Below are 17,561 nucleotides of genomic sequence, written 5' to 3' on the forward strand. Positions count from 1 at the left end.
TCCCCGGGTGGCGTCGGCATTTCCTATTCTCTTTTCCCAAAATCCTCTGGGGGGGGTGACGCGAATGAATAAAGTCATGTGTAAAATAGCCATATTTTAAATATTTGATTAAAGGAGTTCCCTCTTTTCTAATAGATTGGGTCCAAAAATGTAAATTACCAAATGTTTGACAGACATTTAATCTGCCTGTGATTCTATATATATCTGGTGTTAGATGATAAAAGCAGCCACACTTTCTGAACTCACCCTGAATCTCCTGATCACATGAACTCCTCATGCTCTGCTTTATCTCCTGATAAAGAAGGACTTTGCAAACGTTTCATTCTTGTCAGTCTGCAGGGGAGACACAAAGCTGATTGAGTAATGTTCTTCACTTCCCCGCTAACTACTTGATTTTAATCTCAGACTTTGAGCTACAGTCATAAAGACGTGTTTTTTATTAACCGTCATCTATCTAACAATCCTTCAGCGTGAATTGTGCGGCCAAAGTAATGAAACTCAAGGAAATTTTCAATGATGTTTCGGAGAGAAAAGAGGAGTCAACAAAGTTCTGGGTTGTTGGTTCTGTCAGCCTGTTTTGATGATCACACGGTACTTTTTAAAGAACTGGACTGGATAGAGAGTCACGTAGCTGCAAGAGGAAAACGACCCACGTCAGTCTGTGCAGGTAACTGAAGGCTGCATTTAGTGTGTGTGTGTGTGTGTGTGTGTGTGTGTGTGTGTGTGTGTGTGTGTGTGTGTGTGTGTGTGTGTGTGCGTGTGTGCGTGTGTGCGTGCGTGCATGTGTGTAGCAGTGATGGTTTTCTTCCACCTTCTAATTTCAGATCAGAATTTATTGCAAATAATTTACAGTTGTCTAAACAATCACATTTGATCCGTTGTTGGCGTTTTCCCATCATTCCTGAGGGCGTTTTTTTTTTTAAAAATTTTTTATTTTACCCAAGTCTGAACTTTGAGATCATTAAGGTAACTATGACTACACCTAAAGCTTCAGCTCGGGGTTTTAATTCCAAGGACTGTTTCTTTCAGAATTAAGGGTTTTAATTCCGAAACAGTATTAAATTAAACCAAACTTTAATTCAATGTAAATATTATATTTGAACTGGCCAGAATTCAAACCATACATTAATACTAATATGAATTTATGTCTGCTGGAAAGTTTAATCACAATGTGATATGATAAACTTTGTCCTGCAATATCAGTGGCAAAGAGCAGTCGGTTAAAGAAAGATGTAGCAAATCCATCCCTTATCTGAAAGTTTCTTTCTGACGATGTGAAGAGTTGTCAAAAATATGTTTATTGTTGAAATCAAGATTTTTCTTAAAATGTCTTAAAAGGTGAAATATTTTTTATTACTAATATTTTTCTCAAAACATAAATATTAATTTTTCAATAGTTGTTGTGTTTTCTATTGTGATAAAGTTGTATGTCTTTACACAAGGAGATCATATTTGTAGGAAGGTTTTATCATTTATTGTCTTCATTCGTCATTCATTTGTTAAACTAATAATAAAGTCTCACCTTGACAAAAAATATTTTTATAAGAGTGTTTAATCTTAACGGAACAAACACAATACAATTTGGAAATAAGTAATAGCTGATGATTTCAGCTTGAGTTTTGTGTTCAGGAAAAGATGATCATAAACTCATTCTGACTCCTAACAGGGAAATCACTGCTGTCCTGTGAAGCATGACTCACCAGCAGCTCTCTATGACAAAATTACACATTAGGTGAGAAAACTCTTTTATATTTGAGGCTTAAAAGTTCCTAAAACAATCAAGATAGAGCTTAAGTTTGAGCCTGTTGCTCTTCTCTCCTAAAATCTTGACATTTTATTTTGAAAGTTAAGAGGTGAGGCACCGGTTGTATTAGTCACTTTCTGCTGTGCACAGTTTGGACTGTAGGTGGCGGTACAGTCAATGAAGTTCAGCAGATTTGTCCTGACATGGACATCCTGCTTCAACAGTTTGTTGTTGTGGGTGTGTGTCGCATGTTCACCATCCATCCTGTTTTTCAGCTGACAGTCGGAGTCAGCACACGAGTTTAAGGACGTGGGATTTGTCAGCCATTCAATGCCACCGGTGACCTCTGACCTGGAAATGTATGGCAATGTTGAAGGAAGTAGGGAGTAGACAGATGACAGGGAGATTAGGCACGCATGCTGACTATTGTATGATATCCATGAGATCAATGGGAATGGAGTGGCTGGGGGTCAAAGGTCAGTAAAGCATTTTCTTATACAGTCACAGGAGGAGTGTTCATGAGCCGCTGCTTCTATCAGACGAAGAAAACACATCAGTATCAATCTTTATTTTAGGTTTCAGAATTTCTGGAGCTTCAGGTCAATCCAGCATTAAAGATGACAGAGGATCGTTTTAAAACATAAAACAAACCTTTTAGTCTAATCCAAGTCCCCGGAGCATATGAGATTTGATCTGACATATGAAAGAACGATTATTTCACGTCATTGTTGCCTCTAAGATAAAAGCCTCAACAAAACTTCAGACCTGTACATGAACTGGCAGTTTGCACACACCTGTTTACCACCTGTACACATGTGGGGCGGGGATGGCTGGGCATGGGAGGTGCTAATGATTTTAGTTTAGAGGCTGTACTGAAGATGTTACTTCATCAAAGTCAGTAAAAATAAAATCCGCAGCTAAATTTGCTATGCAACACCAGCAAGGGGTTATAAAAATCTATAAAAGCCTCAACAACAACAACAACAATAAGTGATCATAAATTTAAAAAATACATAAGGACTGGGAAAAAGGTGTAAGAAAAGCAGAACAAAAGCAATTACACATTTGCCCAACATGGAAATCAGGAATGTTTGCAAATTATCATCGCTTTTATTACCTAAATGTTGTCGTTTTAACTGTTTTTCAATTTGAGGGAAAAAGTTTCAAATTGGAAACGACATTAAATCATTTGAAACTGATATTTATTTTCAGATTTTCCTAAAATAATTTATCTTAGAGCAGAAAATAACTATTTGTCTTCAGAAGTGACTGAAATGCAGAGGGATTACAAAAAACCTGACACCTGGAGGAATATGGAATTTCTAATAAATATATTTTTATTATTTATTTGGAGTGAAAATGTGATCATAAAATAAATAACGCATGCTTGGAATTTAAAACTCATGAGTCTAAAGTTTAAAATATTATTCTGAATTTACTACACATCTCTTGCCGACGATGCTCCTCCAGAGAAAAAAATTATTATAGTTCCACATTGGAAACCAATTACCTGTTATTACTGCCAGATCACACAAATCTGTTAATCCAGTGAGATGCCAGTATGAATACTTTACTCCTGGAAACAAATTTGTAGATTTAAGTTTCCACCTGGATCTGTGTGCTTCATAGAACCCGAAAAAAGATTCTATTTCCAAAAGAGACGTTGCTATGGCAGAGGACACTTCAAAATAAAAGCAAACCTCACATATCATGTATTTTGTCCACCTGATATTATACTAAACGTATAATGTGTTGCTTTAATATCTTTTTTTTTCTTTTTTTTTTAGCTCTTCCTGGTCTGATGTTATCATTTATGACATTATCTCTTTTTATTAGACAATCAGGGTCGTGAAACCTGAACTCTGCCGGGGTTGAACGTGGAGTTCAGGAGGTCAAATTGTCATTTGTTTTAGCTGCTGTTGTTTTGGGCACCACAGCTGGACTGCTGACAGACATTTTCCAGGCTTGTGTACACACACACCCACACACACACCCACACACACACACACATACACGGACCACCAACAGCTGTGTAAAGGAATCGGAATTGCTGAATTCCATGAAGGAATTTTCTTGAATGTCACATGTTTATTTCTCTATTATAGATTATAATCCATTGTAGGATAATCTTCTCAAGCATATGAGCTTCATAATACTGCACGTTGAAAAGATGCTCAGAGTCGGTTATTCCAGAGTTGATTTGGAATAACCAACCACATCAACTCATCAAAGATTTTGTTGAATCTCTTTCTGTTTTTTTTTCTTCTTTTTTTTGCATTCCTTCACTTTTCTGTTTATTTCATAATATGCTGTCATCAGCATACTTTCCACCTGAGGGAAGAATCTGTTTTGTTCACTGACAAACTCTCTGCAGTGTTTCTGCTCAGCACCAAAACGGTTTGCTGTCGGTTTCTGTATTTTGATTTGTCAGATTTTGCATTTGCTTGAAATGATGTAACGTCTAATTTTTTTATTGTCTAGTTGTAGAGTTTCTGTGTTGTTTCTGGTCTTTTTGTTTTTGGACAACTTTCTACGAATAGATATAGGATTCCAGGTGCAGGAGAGAGAAATAATCTTAATAATACAAATCTTTAAAGATAAAATCTACTAATGTTTCCACTAGAAGGAACATTCATGCTTTTGAAAGGAGTTAAAAAATCTGAGTTCCTCAGTTTTTCTTCTTCCTTTGCCTCTCTCCCTTCTTCTCTGCTCCTCTCGTCTCCTTGCCTTTTTGTAGGACTTTTATCCTGTTGTTTTAATCCTCACTTTCTCTCCCTCATTAACTCTTACCTCTTTCCTCCACTACTTCATTCCACTCAAATATTCCTGTTTCTGTCCCTCCCAGCCTTCCTGCCTCTTTGTAAAATTCCCTTTCTGTAACTTTTCCTCCCTCTGCTACTGTCCATCCATCCATTCATTCATCCATCTATCCATCCATCCAACCATCCATCCATCCAACCATCCAACCATCAATCCATTTTCTTGTAGACTTACTGCTTTTTCTACATTTTCACTTTATTTTTTTCCCTTCCTTTTCCACCTTTGCCTCCTTTCTTTTCTCTCAGCCCTCTTCTACCCGTCTTTTCTCCTACCATACTTTATATCTTGTCTTCATGTCTTTCCTCATTTTATTTCCACCTCTTTTTTTTCTTTCCTTATCCTCTTGTGCTCTACCTCTTAAATCCCTTCTTCCATTTTTATTAATTTACTTACTTTTCTCCTACTCTTCCTATTCTTCCTATTCTCATATGCTTTTCCCCTTGTTTGTCCTTGTTTGCTTCCTTGTTTCCTTATCTCATCCCTTACCTCCTTTGTCTTTTCCTCTCCATCTTTTTCTCTTTCTTTTTCTTCATCCTCTTCCTACTCTCCTTTTCTTCCCTCAATATTAACTATGTTTCCCCGCTTCCTAACCTCCTACCCTCCCCTTCTACCCCACTTTTTTTTGAGCTTCCTGTCCTTCCCTAACCCTCACTCTCTTTCTTGCTGCCTAATCTGTTGCTTTACCCCCCTTCATGTCCTCTCTCTTTCATAGCTTCCATTTCATTTTCTCACTTCTTACCTATTTGCTTGTCTTTATTTCTGCCCCTTTCTTCCTGATTTCCCTTTTTTTCCCTCACTCCTCTTCCTGAACTCTTTTTCATCTATCCTTCCTCACCTCGTTGCCTCCCCCTCATTCTTCCTTTGCTCATTCTCCACCTTCTTCCTTCTTCCTTTTACCTTCTCTGATACTACTTCTCCTACTGCCCTCTCTTTTCTCCTCCCCTCCTCCCTTGTGTTTATGTTCTCAGCCCTGGGGAGTTAGTATGCAAGCGCTCCGCCTCCTCCTTCTCATCTCCTAATCTAACTCACTTCTCAAGCCTCATGCCCTGTCCCTCCCTCCCTCTGCGTCTCTCTCTTTTACACTGTGTGTCTCTCTCTCACTCACTTGCTGCTTGAACTGAGGGCCGCCGTGATGCATTCAAGTGTCTGAACCAAGTCTGGAGGGGAAATCTGCAGGAGTCCATTGCAGAGGATTTTAACTGAGAGGTGACACTCCGGCATAGGTACCGTTCAGTTTCCAGTCAGATTGCATACATTTTCATTCAGTTTGTGCATGTTGAGACTGTGTATCAGAGATTACTAATTTATGATGTTTTTATTATTGGAACATTATTGGAACATTATGTGTGCAAACATTTTACATTGCTAGGCTTCATTGTGGAATGAATCTAACAATTTTTAACTCTATATGATGTGTTATCTTGTGCGTAAAATGGCTTTTCTGATGTATTTTGGGGAGCAGCTCTCTGGATCGGGGACTTTTTTGCTAAAATTATGCAAAAATGCAAATTTGTAAACTATTGGTTCATTCTAAGAAACGATTGCTTAATAAACCCAGATAAATGATATTTATGTTACATTTCATGCTCTGAAATGCAGGACATGTGTTGCCAAAAAATGTTTTTTTATAAGAAAAGTTTCAAGATTTTTTTGGAACAAAACTATTGCTTAATGAACTCAGATAAATGAGATTTATGTTAACATCCATGTTCTGAAATGGGACATGTGTTGCAGAAAAAAAAATCCATTTTATAAGAAAACTTTGAAGATTTTTTTTTTGAGCATTTCTGTCTGAATTTTAAATTTTTTTTTTTTTTTAATTTCGACGTTACACAATCTACATCAAAACAACAGATACTGACGCATAAAATAGGTTATATCATCATCCTACATGTCTATTCTCTTGCTGTTTGTCTGCTGACCTCAAACTGGATTCCAGACAGCAGGGAGTCTGTTTGAACCGCAGAAATCTGACGAGAAAGAGAACGTGTGGGTGGGTGACGAAGCATCCTAGTTAAGTCAGGACTGACACAATGGGGCTGTTATGACGACGTAAGTGACGACCAGGTTGAGCCTCAATCTTCAGCTCTGCCAAGGGGCCTATTAGCGCTGTCTGTCTGTTTACGTATGTGTGTGTTTGTGTGTTCTCCTTGTCAGACTGGAGGACCTTTGCATTCTAAAGAACCCGGTCGTGATATTTTCCTGAGAGCATCCTAATGAGACGTCGCTGCTCCTGATTGTGTTAATGAAAACACAATGTGGATGTGACTAATGATGAGATGAAACCGACACCAGAAATGACGAACATTATTTATGTGTGTGTGTGTGTGTGTGTGTGTGTGTGTATACACCGAAAGGAGGGATGGCTTTACATAATGGCTTACATTTTCGCTGGATTTGAGGCTTCCCTGACCTCCATGTTAAGTTTGGTTCAAGAAATCTGACTCCAGACGGAAATTCTCACTTTGTAGAACCAAAGAAAATGTGTAAACATCACATGTTACATGTGTGTGAGCCTTCTAATCAATTGTGCATTGTGCTTCAGCGTACCAATGGAGGAATTAAAACAGAATCAAGTCTAGATTTATGCTCTCGAGATTTATGGGAAAATTGAACGTTAAAGTGAAAAAATTTGTTTTATTTCCCACTTAAAAATGCCAATAAGAGCTTTTACCAACTGAAGATGTAAAGGGAAGCATAAAAAAATAGGAGATTATATACTTTTTAAGATTGCATTTCCACTATGTCACAAGACAAGAAGCTGTGATTGTTCCAATGTGTCGCCTGTAATGTTTCCTTGCTCGGTTTTAAATTTAATGACATCCTAATCTGCGAACGTCTAGGCAGATTGATGAAAGGCACAAATTGAGGATTAAATTCCTCATTGCCACCCAGAGCTGATAGATCTTAAAGTATGCATCGTCACATGTGATAAAAATCTAATGTGCTTGTTTTGCCTTGATTATATCACCCTCCAGTTTGTCCGGACCAGAATGTCCTCGAGTGTTTCTCTTATTAAAGTCATTAAATCTGCAGAGAGGATCTAGTGCAAAAATAAACTAAAGTAAATGAAGTGCTCTTATTCTGTTGGCAACAACTGGAACATTCCAGTAATTCAGAGGGAAATAAAGCACCTGCTAATGAAGGATAGCGTGCGGTCGCATTAATCTGACTCGTTTCTACCATTTGGTTGATGAGAAGTGGGGGCGGGATGAAAAGCTGAAGTTCATGATGAACAGCACATGGAGAAACGAACAGAACCCCCCCCCCCACCCCCCAAAAGGGAGACAATAACACAAGCAGCAGCTCAAGAGAGAGCTGGACTCTGGACGGGAGATTTAAAAATGACTGAAGGGTGAAGGAGACGAGGGAAACTAAAAGCTACCATCTGCTATATATTAGAGAATAATTCCTTGAAGCTTTGGAATAAATAACTTTTGCTTGTTTCCCAAAACCAAAAAAGCAGTCACTAACTGCTAACTGCTGATCAGAGCCTGTTATTCTTGCTGAAATGAAACACGTTTGATAGTTGTGATGATGTGAGTTGTGTGTGGGCCACATGCACGTGTTTTATGTTCAGGTTTATTGTACTCCCTCCTTTTGTCTTCCTGTGGGTTTTCCTTCCATGCTGTTTGAACTGTGTCTTCCTGATTCCTCGCATCGACTGCAGCCACAGTCAGGCAAACAAAAACAAGGAGATCTGCACCCCAACTGTTGGCTCTACTTTTCTTGCATCTCTGCAGGGCATTAAGTTTGCAGAACCTGCCCGTGAGATCATATCTTAAACACATCATCGATTCCTTCCAGCTTCAAAACTTGTGTTTTGCATTTCATTCAAATCAAATTTTCACCCACCCAGCGCTCATAAGACGCGCGCAGATCAATCAGAGGGATCTAATGTGGTTGGAGGTGCCGTATTAAAGCAGGGCTCCAAATATTTAATTTTACATGTCGCCACGGAATCGACAGGAAAGCCGACACACGCTTTGAGACGCTCTAATCGAGTTTGTCAGCGTGTAACGTCATCAGAGTGTAACAGCGGAGTAGTCCCACATGTGGAAACGGGGAGTTGATACACACACATTCACATGTAATCACTTTCATATGGGAGACATCCATCACTGAGGCTGGTGCATGTTGTTTTCCAGTTCTGTTTATGTGGTTCATTATGTTGTGATTGGTTGGGGTACAAAAGGTGAACCTCTGTGCAGATGTGAGGTTTGCATAATGGAGATTTCACACAGTTTGATCCAAAGCTGACGAGGCCTTCGATTGATTTCACAAATCTGATCAGTCTATTCTATTCTATTCTATTGTATTGTAGCCATGAAGCTAAAAGCGTTAGCGGGCACCACACTTAAATAAAATGTATTATTATTATTATTATTATCTGAGGAATAACCTCAAACATGTGTTCAAACCCCATTGGTTCGATCAAGGATGACCTACAATCACCATCAACTTTAAGAGATATAAATATATCATCATGCATTTTCTCGGATATTGAGTTTATAGTAAATTAAATTCACTCAAACACAAAATGTACGCAGTAATAAAAGTTAATGTCTATGAACAGATCCTAAATGCTAATTCTTACCCGTGACATTTTAGGCATCAAACCATCTTCCAAGAATAATTATTTTACACTCGACCATGGTTGCCTTGACTTTGTCTTTTGAACTATTTTAGAGAGAAGCGATCAGGCTCAGCCCTCATCATCAAGCTTCAGCGCAGTGTGATTGTCTGGTTACGTTTAGTATTAATGCCGAACCAATTTTTTCTAATCACGCTGTGCTGTATGGGCTGACGCCGACTCAATTACAAACACGAGGCCGTCAGACGTGGAGGTTAACACACACGTAGATGCAGAGCAGAGAAAAGCCGTCATTGTAAAGATGGTTAGAGTCAAGAGCCTTCAAAGGTTGAGATAAGGCTGGAGGCAGATGGCTTACAGAAGAGTGATTATATGAAGATGTATGGTGGGACACATGTGGGGTCAGTGAAGGGAACATTCCTTTGAATACTGAAAAGAAGAAAGAGGGAACAACACAACATCAGCCTCACAAAGAAAAAGCTGAATACTCTGCTTTTAGTTTGTTTTTTTTCAACTAGACTACAAGCATCCCTGACATTCACATCAGCCTTTGCTATAAAAAAGTCAGATACAATCCCAACTCAAATGTCGGATGATGAAAAAGATTAGAAAAATCTAATTTGTGGAGCTTTTGTACCGTTCAGTCAAATATATTCATTTTTCCCTTCATTATCAAGTAAGAACACGTCACTTAACACTATTTGTTGGTCTTAAAGTCCTCTGGACGGAGAGCCAGCAACAAACCCTAAAATACTTTTCCGTTGGTCATATAATCATGCTTTATGTAAAGGGAACTTTCATCAAAGGTCATTTTAGTGGTCATGAGGACTGAAAACTCAGCATGTGACTCGGGCTCTGTCATCTGTGAATAACAACGTCCTGAAAATGTTGTGTCAATGAGGTCATATTGTGGCTTTCAGACATAATAAAAAAAAAAGGTATCTGATATTAACTAGTTTATTTAGATTTGTCATCGAGAAAAAAAAAAGTCACTCAGTCCTTTTTAATAATTATCATAATTTCAATAACAAAAACACAGAACAAAAAGAGCAAACATATAAGCAACTAACAGTTGTCATATGCCTCGACTGGTTGAGTCTGTCAGGAGTTGCTGCTGAGTAGGTGGAGGATTTTCAAGCTAACTTTTTCCCTGGGGTGTTGGTGCCTTCTCATTCGACAGGTTACTGTGGACTATGATTACTATTGTCAGTGGCCTTGTTGTAGTAGTTATTATAAGCACAACAAACTGTCATTTTTATTATAATAGCCGGTGTTATTGTGGTTTCTATCTCTCTGTCTCTCTTTCTCTGACTCCAACTGGTCAAAGCAGAGGGCTGCCCACCTTGAGTCTTGGACCCGCTCAAGGTTTATGCCTATTAAAGGCAGTCTTAGTACCACTGTGTTTGTTCATGTTTTGTTGGGTGTCTGCAGATTAAATGTCAATCTAGAACTGCTGTTTTTGGAAAGTGCCTTAATATAACTTTCTTTTATATTTGAGGTTCACCCACTGCCTGGAATCCACTGTTAGACCATTGTAAGACATTAGGGTCCGTTTGTAGCTTCATGCAAATTCCGATTTTGAGCTTTTAAAAGATAAAATCCATGAGGAAACTGATCCAAACGGTGAAAGAAAACTGGGTCATGTTCAGCTGCTACCCTCTAAAGCATTACTAGACTGAGGTCGGCCATCGAAGCATTCAGATAAATGTTTACACTCAAATCTTTACTACTAGGGGGAAGTATTTCTTCAAACTAAAACATCTGTTTCAGTCTGCTGGGGAACCCGACTTTCCGCTGTGCACCAGGGAATATGTTAACACTTTAGCTATACTGCTAATAGTCTGTTTCATTGAAAGTGTGTCAGCATTTTTGACAGACCCCTGGTGCTTCAGTAAACAATGGAGGATGAGAATCTGTGCCACTGTGTACGAACAGAGTAAGAGTTTCTACTTCTCTCATAGTTCGCCTTCTATTTTGGATGTATAGTGATAGTAGAAGTAGTCAGTATAAAGTAGCTTTAAGGTACACAAAATATACACCCAACTGCAGTACTTGAGTAAATATATTTACTCTTACCAGACAGCTGCAGTACAGACGTTTGTGTGCTCAGCTACTCCGACCTTAGTATTTAATTATGAGGTTACCCCTGAGCTTCTGGTCAACCTAGGAGATTATAGTTTACAGCATGATGTGATGTTGGGGATCTCAGATGTGAATCATGTGAGTCACTATTACTAATAGAGGTTTTTTTTTTTTGCCTCATGAAGGATTTTTGCTTTCTGAGACTTGATGGTTGGTTTGAGATGTGGTTCGTTCGGGTTCGGTTTTGGTTCAAACAGAGTGAAATAGATGAAAAGGTCATTTTTGATTGACGGCCTGTGCGGTTGGAGGTTCTACAATGTTTTCCATCAGTCTTTATATTCTTTTCTCTCTGCTCACTATAGGGGGACCACACGTGGGCTACCATGTTGGGTCAGAGTATACGGTTGCAGCCAGTGCCCATCCAGAGCCTTTCAGAGCTGGAAAGAGCCCGGTTACAGGAAGTCGCCTTGTATCACCTGGATGAGAGGGACCTGGACTTCAAGATCAGCATCCCAAAAGGTGCAGATATTATATTATATTATATTATATTATATTATATTATATTATATTATATTATATTATATTATATTATATTATATTATATTATCAAAGCATATTGATTATCTCAAATGTGGAAATGAAATAAATAAATATGTATATATACAGTGCAAATTCGCGCAGCAACGCTCGCAACTTCTCCTCATCGCGGATTTTTGGTAGGCAGTCATGTGATACCGTACACACATTCTATTGGCTGATAGCATCCGGAAGTGCGCTACTTTCCGTGAGTCTCAGACTTCCATGAGACACAAAAATGCTTTAAACAGTCGATAAAAGTATGGGAAAAGGTAATAGAGATAGAAGGTGGTTTAATTTCAGTGTGGGGAGGGTTCATGAACATTTAAATTACCATAAATAATAACAGTTTAATAATAGCTTGTCGCTATATCGCGGAATTCGTTATTCGCATATATACTGTTTTGGGTTTGAGACCTGTTCTGTGCAGAGTTTGTATGTAAACCTCGTATCTGTATGGGTTGTTTGTTCTTCGCATGGCTCTGCAGCGCATCATGTTTCCCATCTCTCACCCGTACGTCAGCTGGAATAGGCTCCAGCCACCCCCGAGATCCGCAAAAGCAGAAGAAATGCATAAGATTGAATGAATGAATGAATGAATGAAATTAATTATTGAGATTTGATCAAAATGCAAACTTTCTTCAGAAAACATCGGAACTGGGATTTTGGACAATACTTGGTCTGTTTGTGCAGAAGTGTGGAAGCCTCACACTCAGAGAATCTCTTTATGACATGGTAACAAGTGTAGAAGTTGTGATGTGAGTGAAATATTCCTCGTTCATATAACGATAAAATGAATATATGTTTGAGATATGAGAACCTCATCAGCTTCTACAGGGAAGCGTGTGAAGCAGAAAGCTTTGTTCAGAGACATTCTGTTCACATGTGTAAGCTGTCCACGTTGTCAGTTTGATAAGAAAGGCCAAAAGATTCTGCACGATTTGTTCATGCACCCTTGTGTCGGACTCCATACCTCAAATACCACTGATGTTTTTTGTTTTTGTTGAGTTGATCTCATGGTATTTGTGGTGGACTTTAAAGAAATGTAAGATGTCAACATATGTTGCCCAAGAAGCACAAGGATCGCAGATGTGCAGCATAAGAACGCAACTTCATCCTCAGCCAACAAATTTTTAAAAAAAGATGGCTTTTAAGGAAATAATTACCAATGAAAGCGAAATGCTGTTAAAAGATTGAAAGATATATCCGGGTTTTCTCGGTCTGCTAGGTGTACAAAATAATCTCACCACTTGTCGTATTTAGGATATGCATCCAACAGACCATAGTCTTCTCTAAACCTTGAACCACTAATGTAAGGCTGAGTGGAGGGAAACTGTTTGCGTTGTCTATTCTACCATTTTCAAAGGCCTGGGTATAAGCCACAACACTATTGAATGTCCGTAATGGCTTTCGAGTGTCATGCTTTACTCATTCAATCCTACAGAATCTTTTCGTGTAATCTCAAATATAAGAGGTTCTTTCTATTGACTCCAGGCACAAGCAAAAGCATCCCATCCTGATATAAACTGAAAGGAACACCTGCAGACACAAATCGGGGCTGAAAGAGGTCCTGCCATTTCTCTATACATTCATGTGGAGTGTTCTATGGCCTTAAAGATCTCGAAGGATCTATCTGTCATGTGAAAACAAGTCTGTTGCTATGATCCCTGATCCACAAAGTTGAGACTGGTCTGTCTTCCGTTATCGTATACCTCTGGGCTTTGCCAAAGAATAACGCAGATACATATGTAAAGAAAACTGATCTCAGAAGTCGTGAATCTATGTAGTCTGACATCCTACCTTTACTGCATTGATTGACGATGCACTGATGTTTACTTCTGACCTGTCACTCACTTGCTTAGTACCTGTTAAGCTAATTTGGAACCTCAATGCAGGTAATGTCAAACAGGTACCTGGTACTTTTACCTCATGGAGGGTAGAGATGGTACCACCTTGTGGAAACACGGCTTTTGATAACAGGAAATAGCTCAACACTTTGTCTGTATTTACTTTTACAGCCGTTCTCACTACTCCCTGTTTGAAATCTTCTTTATGTACAATCAGCCTATTCATCTAAACTCGAAGGCAATAAATCCAACCAATAAAGTAGAATGGTTTCACAAATATACTGTAAATCTTTCAAACACCTTGGAGACTGCAGACTGGGAGGTTTTTTGCTCTGGTTTATTGGAGCTGGAGGGATCTCAGAGGGCAGGGGGATCATAGTGGAAGCAGACGCTAAGCAACTGACAGCGTATTGTACCAATGGTTTGAGGGATCTGTCACATTCCCCTCAGAGTTGAATGATTGTTCTCCTTCAGGGTGTAACCCCCGACCTCAGCATTGACAACATGTCTGTTTGCTCATGATCTCCAATAAACTATGACGAAATTACACTGCAGCTCATCTGTGGTTAAGGAATTTTATTTCCACTAACAAAAAAATTCCTTTACTCACTAACCTAACTGAGTCTTGTAGCTTCGTATAAAAACCATACATTGATAGAGATCCTGAATGCATGTTCAATGTGAATTTTTAATTTTAAATCCATGCAATGTTTTCTTTTACGATATGAAGCATTTTAAAATTTTTCTTTCCTTGGTGATTGTAATTGGTGACTTTTTACACATTATTTATTTATTCCTTTATTTATTCATTCAGCTCCTCTTTGTGTTGATGTTCTAGTAACTACTGAAACACTCAAACTCAAACACAAACCACATTGCTTTTAACATTACTCATGTTGTCAGGATATATCTATCGTCACATTCTGCCAGGATGTAAATCAGACCCTTTTACTGACTTATTGGACCTTAGGGTCAAGAGGTGGTTTAGGGTCTCCTGGGAATTATTAAAATACATCTTGAGTGTTTCTCATATGCATCCTTTGAGACTCCTCTCATCCTGATTGTCGGGAACTCTTCTCGGTGGTCATCTCTTAATTCTTGTCATCTGGGATACAGACTGGCTCGTTTTCAATCAGAGTTCATCAACCGTACAATTCATTAAAAAGGGTTTTTTTGTCCTCGAAAGTTTATTTTCCATTCGTACGATTAAACCGTAGAATCGAGATACAAACGCAGGAACAGTCTGACTTACTCTGGCTCACAGACAAAGCCCTCTGTCAGTAAGTGTGGGAATATTAGTCCCTGGTTTTTCCCCGGGGGTTGAAATCTCTCCCATCCATCCAGTCCGTCTGTTATGGTCTGTGTATCACCTCCCTCTGTCCTTTCTTGATGTTTTTCTTTGGAGCTTCTGTTATTTTTTTCTCTTACAGCACTTCTTTGACTTTACATCTCTTTACTTTACTCCATGACATAACATATCTTGTTTTTTTCATATGTATCTTTACCCCTGTTGGAATGTGTGAGGATACCTGTATGCTGTATTGGTGATTGGCTCATTGGCAGCGTACGGTGAATCAGATGTGAGGGAGATTTGTTCTTATTTGGTGTTGTTGGGAGTTCATTCTCATGCCACATTCTCCGAATCGCTGCTCTACAGGGACTTCAGACTAACACACCCTCCCCAACCTTTCATCTCCTTTCCTCTACTGGCTTAAACACATTATGTTTGAAATTGAAAAATAATTGTTGGATTATTTTCTACTGCTGTGTGGCAGACGATAAAAGTCGAATCTGGTTTTGATTTTGAATGTATGTGTTCTTTGGTAAATGCTGCTCCTCGTCGTGTCTTTTTTCCTATCTTTCTTCTCCTCTCTGCTTTTCTTCAAATCCTTGTCTTTTACAACAAATATAATAAATCTCAATCGCTTGTTTCATTTCAGGAGTTATACTAAAAAAATTGAGATAATAGAATAATACTATAATATTTATCTATCCTTTTTAGCACTGTCTGCAAAGTTCTGTTAAGATCTTTTTGTCTTTTTTCCCAGCACTTTATTTGAGCTAGTCGGTCACATCGGATTAGAGAGACTCAGATTACAGCCTCTATTTTGTACCTTCAGAATAAAGCTACTTCATTTAATGGCCAAAATTTTACTGTCAAGAACGCCTTTTTCTTTACTTGTTTCCTCATGTCGTCTATCATTACCATTTTTACTGTTGTTGCACAGTGGTCTCTTCACTGCCCTCTTGTGGTTGTTTTGATGTCAGAATAAATGCGATGACGGGGTCATCACTTAAAATGTACAAATCAAGTTTTATAAGTAAATGAATATTACGTCCATGAGCACACAGTTCGGTTAAAGAGTCTTCAAATAAATCAAGATGAGCAAGATGGAAGTCGTTGAGAGGTTCTGAATATTTATTATAATACATTTTTCATTGATTGCTCAGACCCACTGAAAGGTTTAACTGAGCAGCTATCTGCACTGTAACTAAGAGCAAATCAATAACACATTGATGTTTTATAGAATAATAATTAGATTATATCACAGAATAATCCCCCTGAGGTATCTAAACCGAAATCTAAACCGGAGTCTGTCTTATTATCCCAGGCAGTTTCCTCTTCATCTTTGTTATTTCCTCGTAGTTCTGAATGAGCATTATGTAATCATATATTCTGTACATACATGCATACACATACACACACAGACACAAAAACACGACGGCATTAGGGCGTCGCTAGGATTAGCTGTAGCTGGTGGTGGCGTGTGTGTGATGGGAGGCACCGTGATGTTGTAAATAAACTATAATTTCCTGCAGTCATGGGAGTTTGACCTTTTTTTTATTTCGGAATACTCTCTCTCTCACTCACTCTCACACACACACACACACACGCACGCACGCATGCACACACACACACACACACACACACACACACACACACACACACACACACACACACACACATTCAGTTGGACACATTTTGGTCCTCATTTTCTGTATTTAGTGGGGATCTCCATCTCTGTGGACCCAGATATTCTGGATGTTTGTAGGAACCTCTGATCGTTCCATAATAGGGATCTGCCCCAACCCTGAATCAGGGATTCCTAAACAAGAATTTTAGTAACTAAAACAATGGCTGCTTCCATGTAAACCAGGTCAGAGAACCAGGATGTGGAGCTTGTAAAAACAAGCTGACATGAAACATCAGTTAGCATCGTTTTATTGCTCTATACAGTATTTTCTACTTCAAGCTCCACTGCTGTCACGCTACACAAATTATGGGATATTTCTTCTTTTGATCTCTATACTATTTTTTTATAATAAACAAAACGGAGGCACAGGATAATAATATTATTATTATATTAAATATTAATATTCATTGGAAAGATGCAGTAAATATTTATATTTTATTGTATCCGACAATAGTTATAATCTATTACTCAGATTATTGTGTATCAATGGAAAATAAAAATATTTATCTGACATGCTTATTAATCCTGAATGAGAAAAATATAGCGTTAAATCATAATTAATCAAGAAAAAAATTAGTATTCTCAGAAGGTCAAAGTATTCAGTGGTGTAATGCTCCCCAGAAGATTATTTTTATATTAATTTGTGTTGTTATTTACTGCTATGAATGTTTATAGATGAGCTCCCTCATGAAAGAATGATTTAAAGTGGGGTTTTTTTTATTCACCTTGACAGATTTATTTCCCTTTCTCACACACACACACACACACACACACACACATAAACACACACACACGCTTACATCATATCCTTTTGTCATGTCTGGGACAGAGCAGCCATTACGTAGACAGTTCTTCAAACAACAAGGTCTCTCTTCTTGAAATGTTCTCCTCTATTTTTAGATCTGAGGTACCAAACATGATGA

General features: G+C 38.4%; 1 protein-coding gene across 3 annotated transcripts in view; it reads left to right on the forward strand.

Moving 5' to 3' along the window:
- Window positions 1-17,561, forward strand: part of arhgap36 (Rho GTPase activating protein 36) — a 43,326-nt gene that overhangs the window by 13,524 nt on the left and 12,241 nt on the right. Inside the window, exons 1-2 of one of the 3 annotated variants that reach the window (XM_068307614.1) lie at window positions 495-667; window positions 11,603-11,759. In XM_068307614.1, coding sequence (XP_068163715.1) covers window positions 11,624-11,759 — 136 coding nt within the window. In that variant the 5' untranslated portion in view covers window positions 495-667; window positions 11,603-11,623. Of the gene's footprint in view, window positions 1-494; window positions 668-5,656; window positions 5,788-11,602; window positions 11,760-17,561 lie in introns of those variants that run through there. The other 2 variants (XM_068307613.1, XM_068307612.1) reach the window with 2 other exon arrangements.

Source organism: Antennarius striatus, chromosome 23 (genome assembly GCF_040054535.1).
Source record: "Antennarius striatus isolate MH-2024 chromosome 23, ASM4005453v1, whole genome shotgun sequence".
Taxonomy (NCBI): domain Eukaryota; kingdom Metazoa; phylum Chordata; class Actinopteri; order Lophiiformes; family Antennariidae; genus Antennarius; species Antennarius striatus.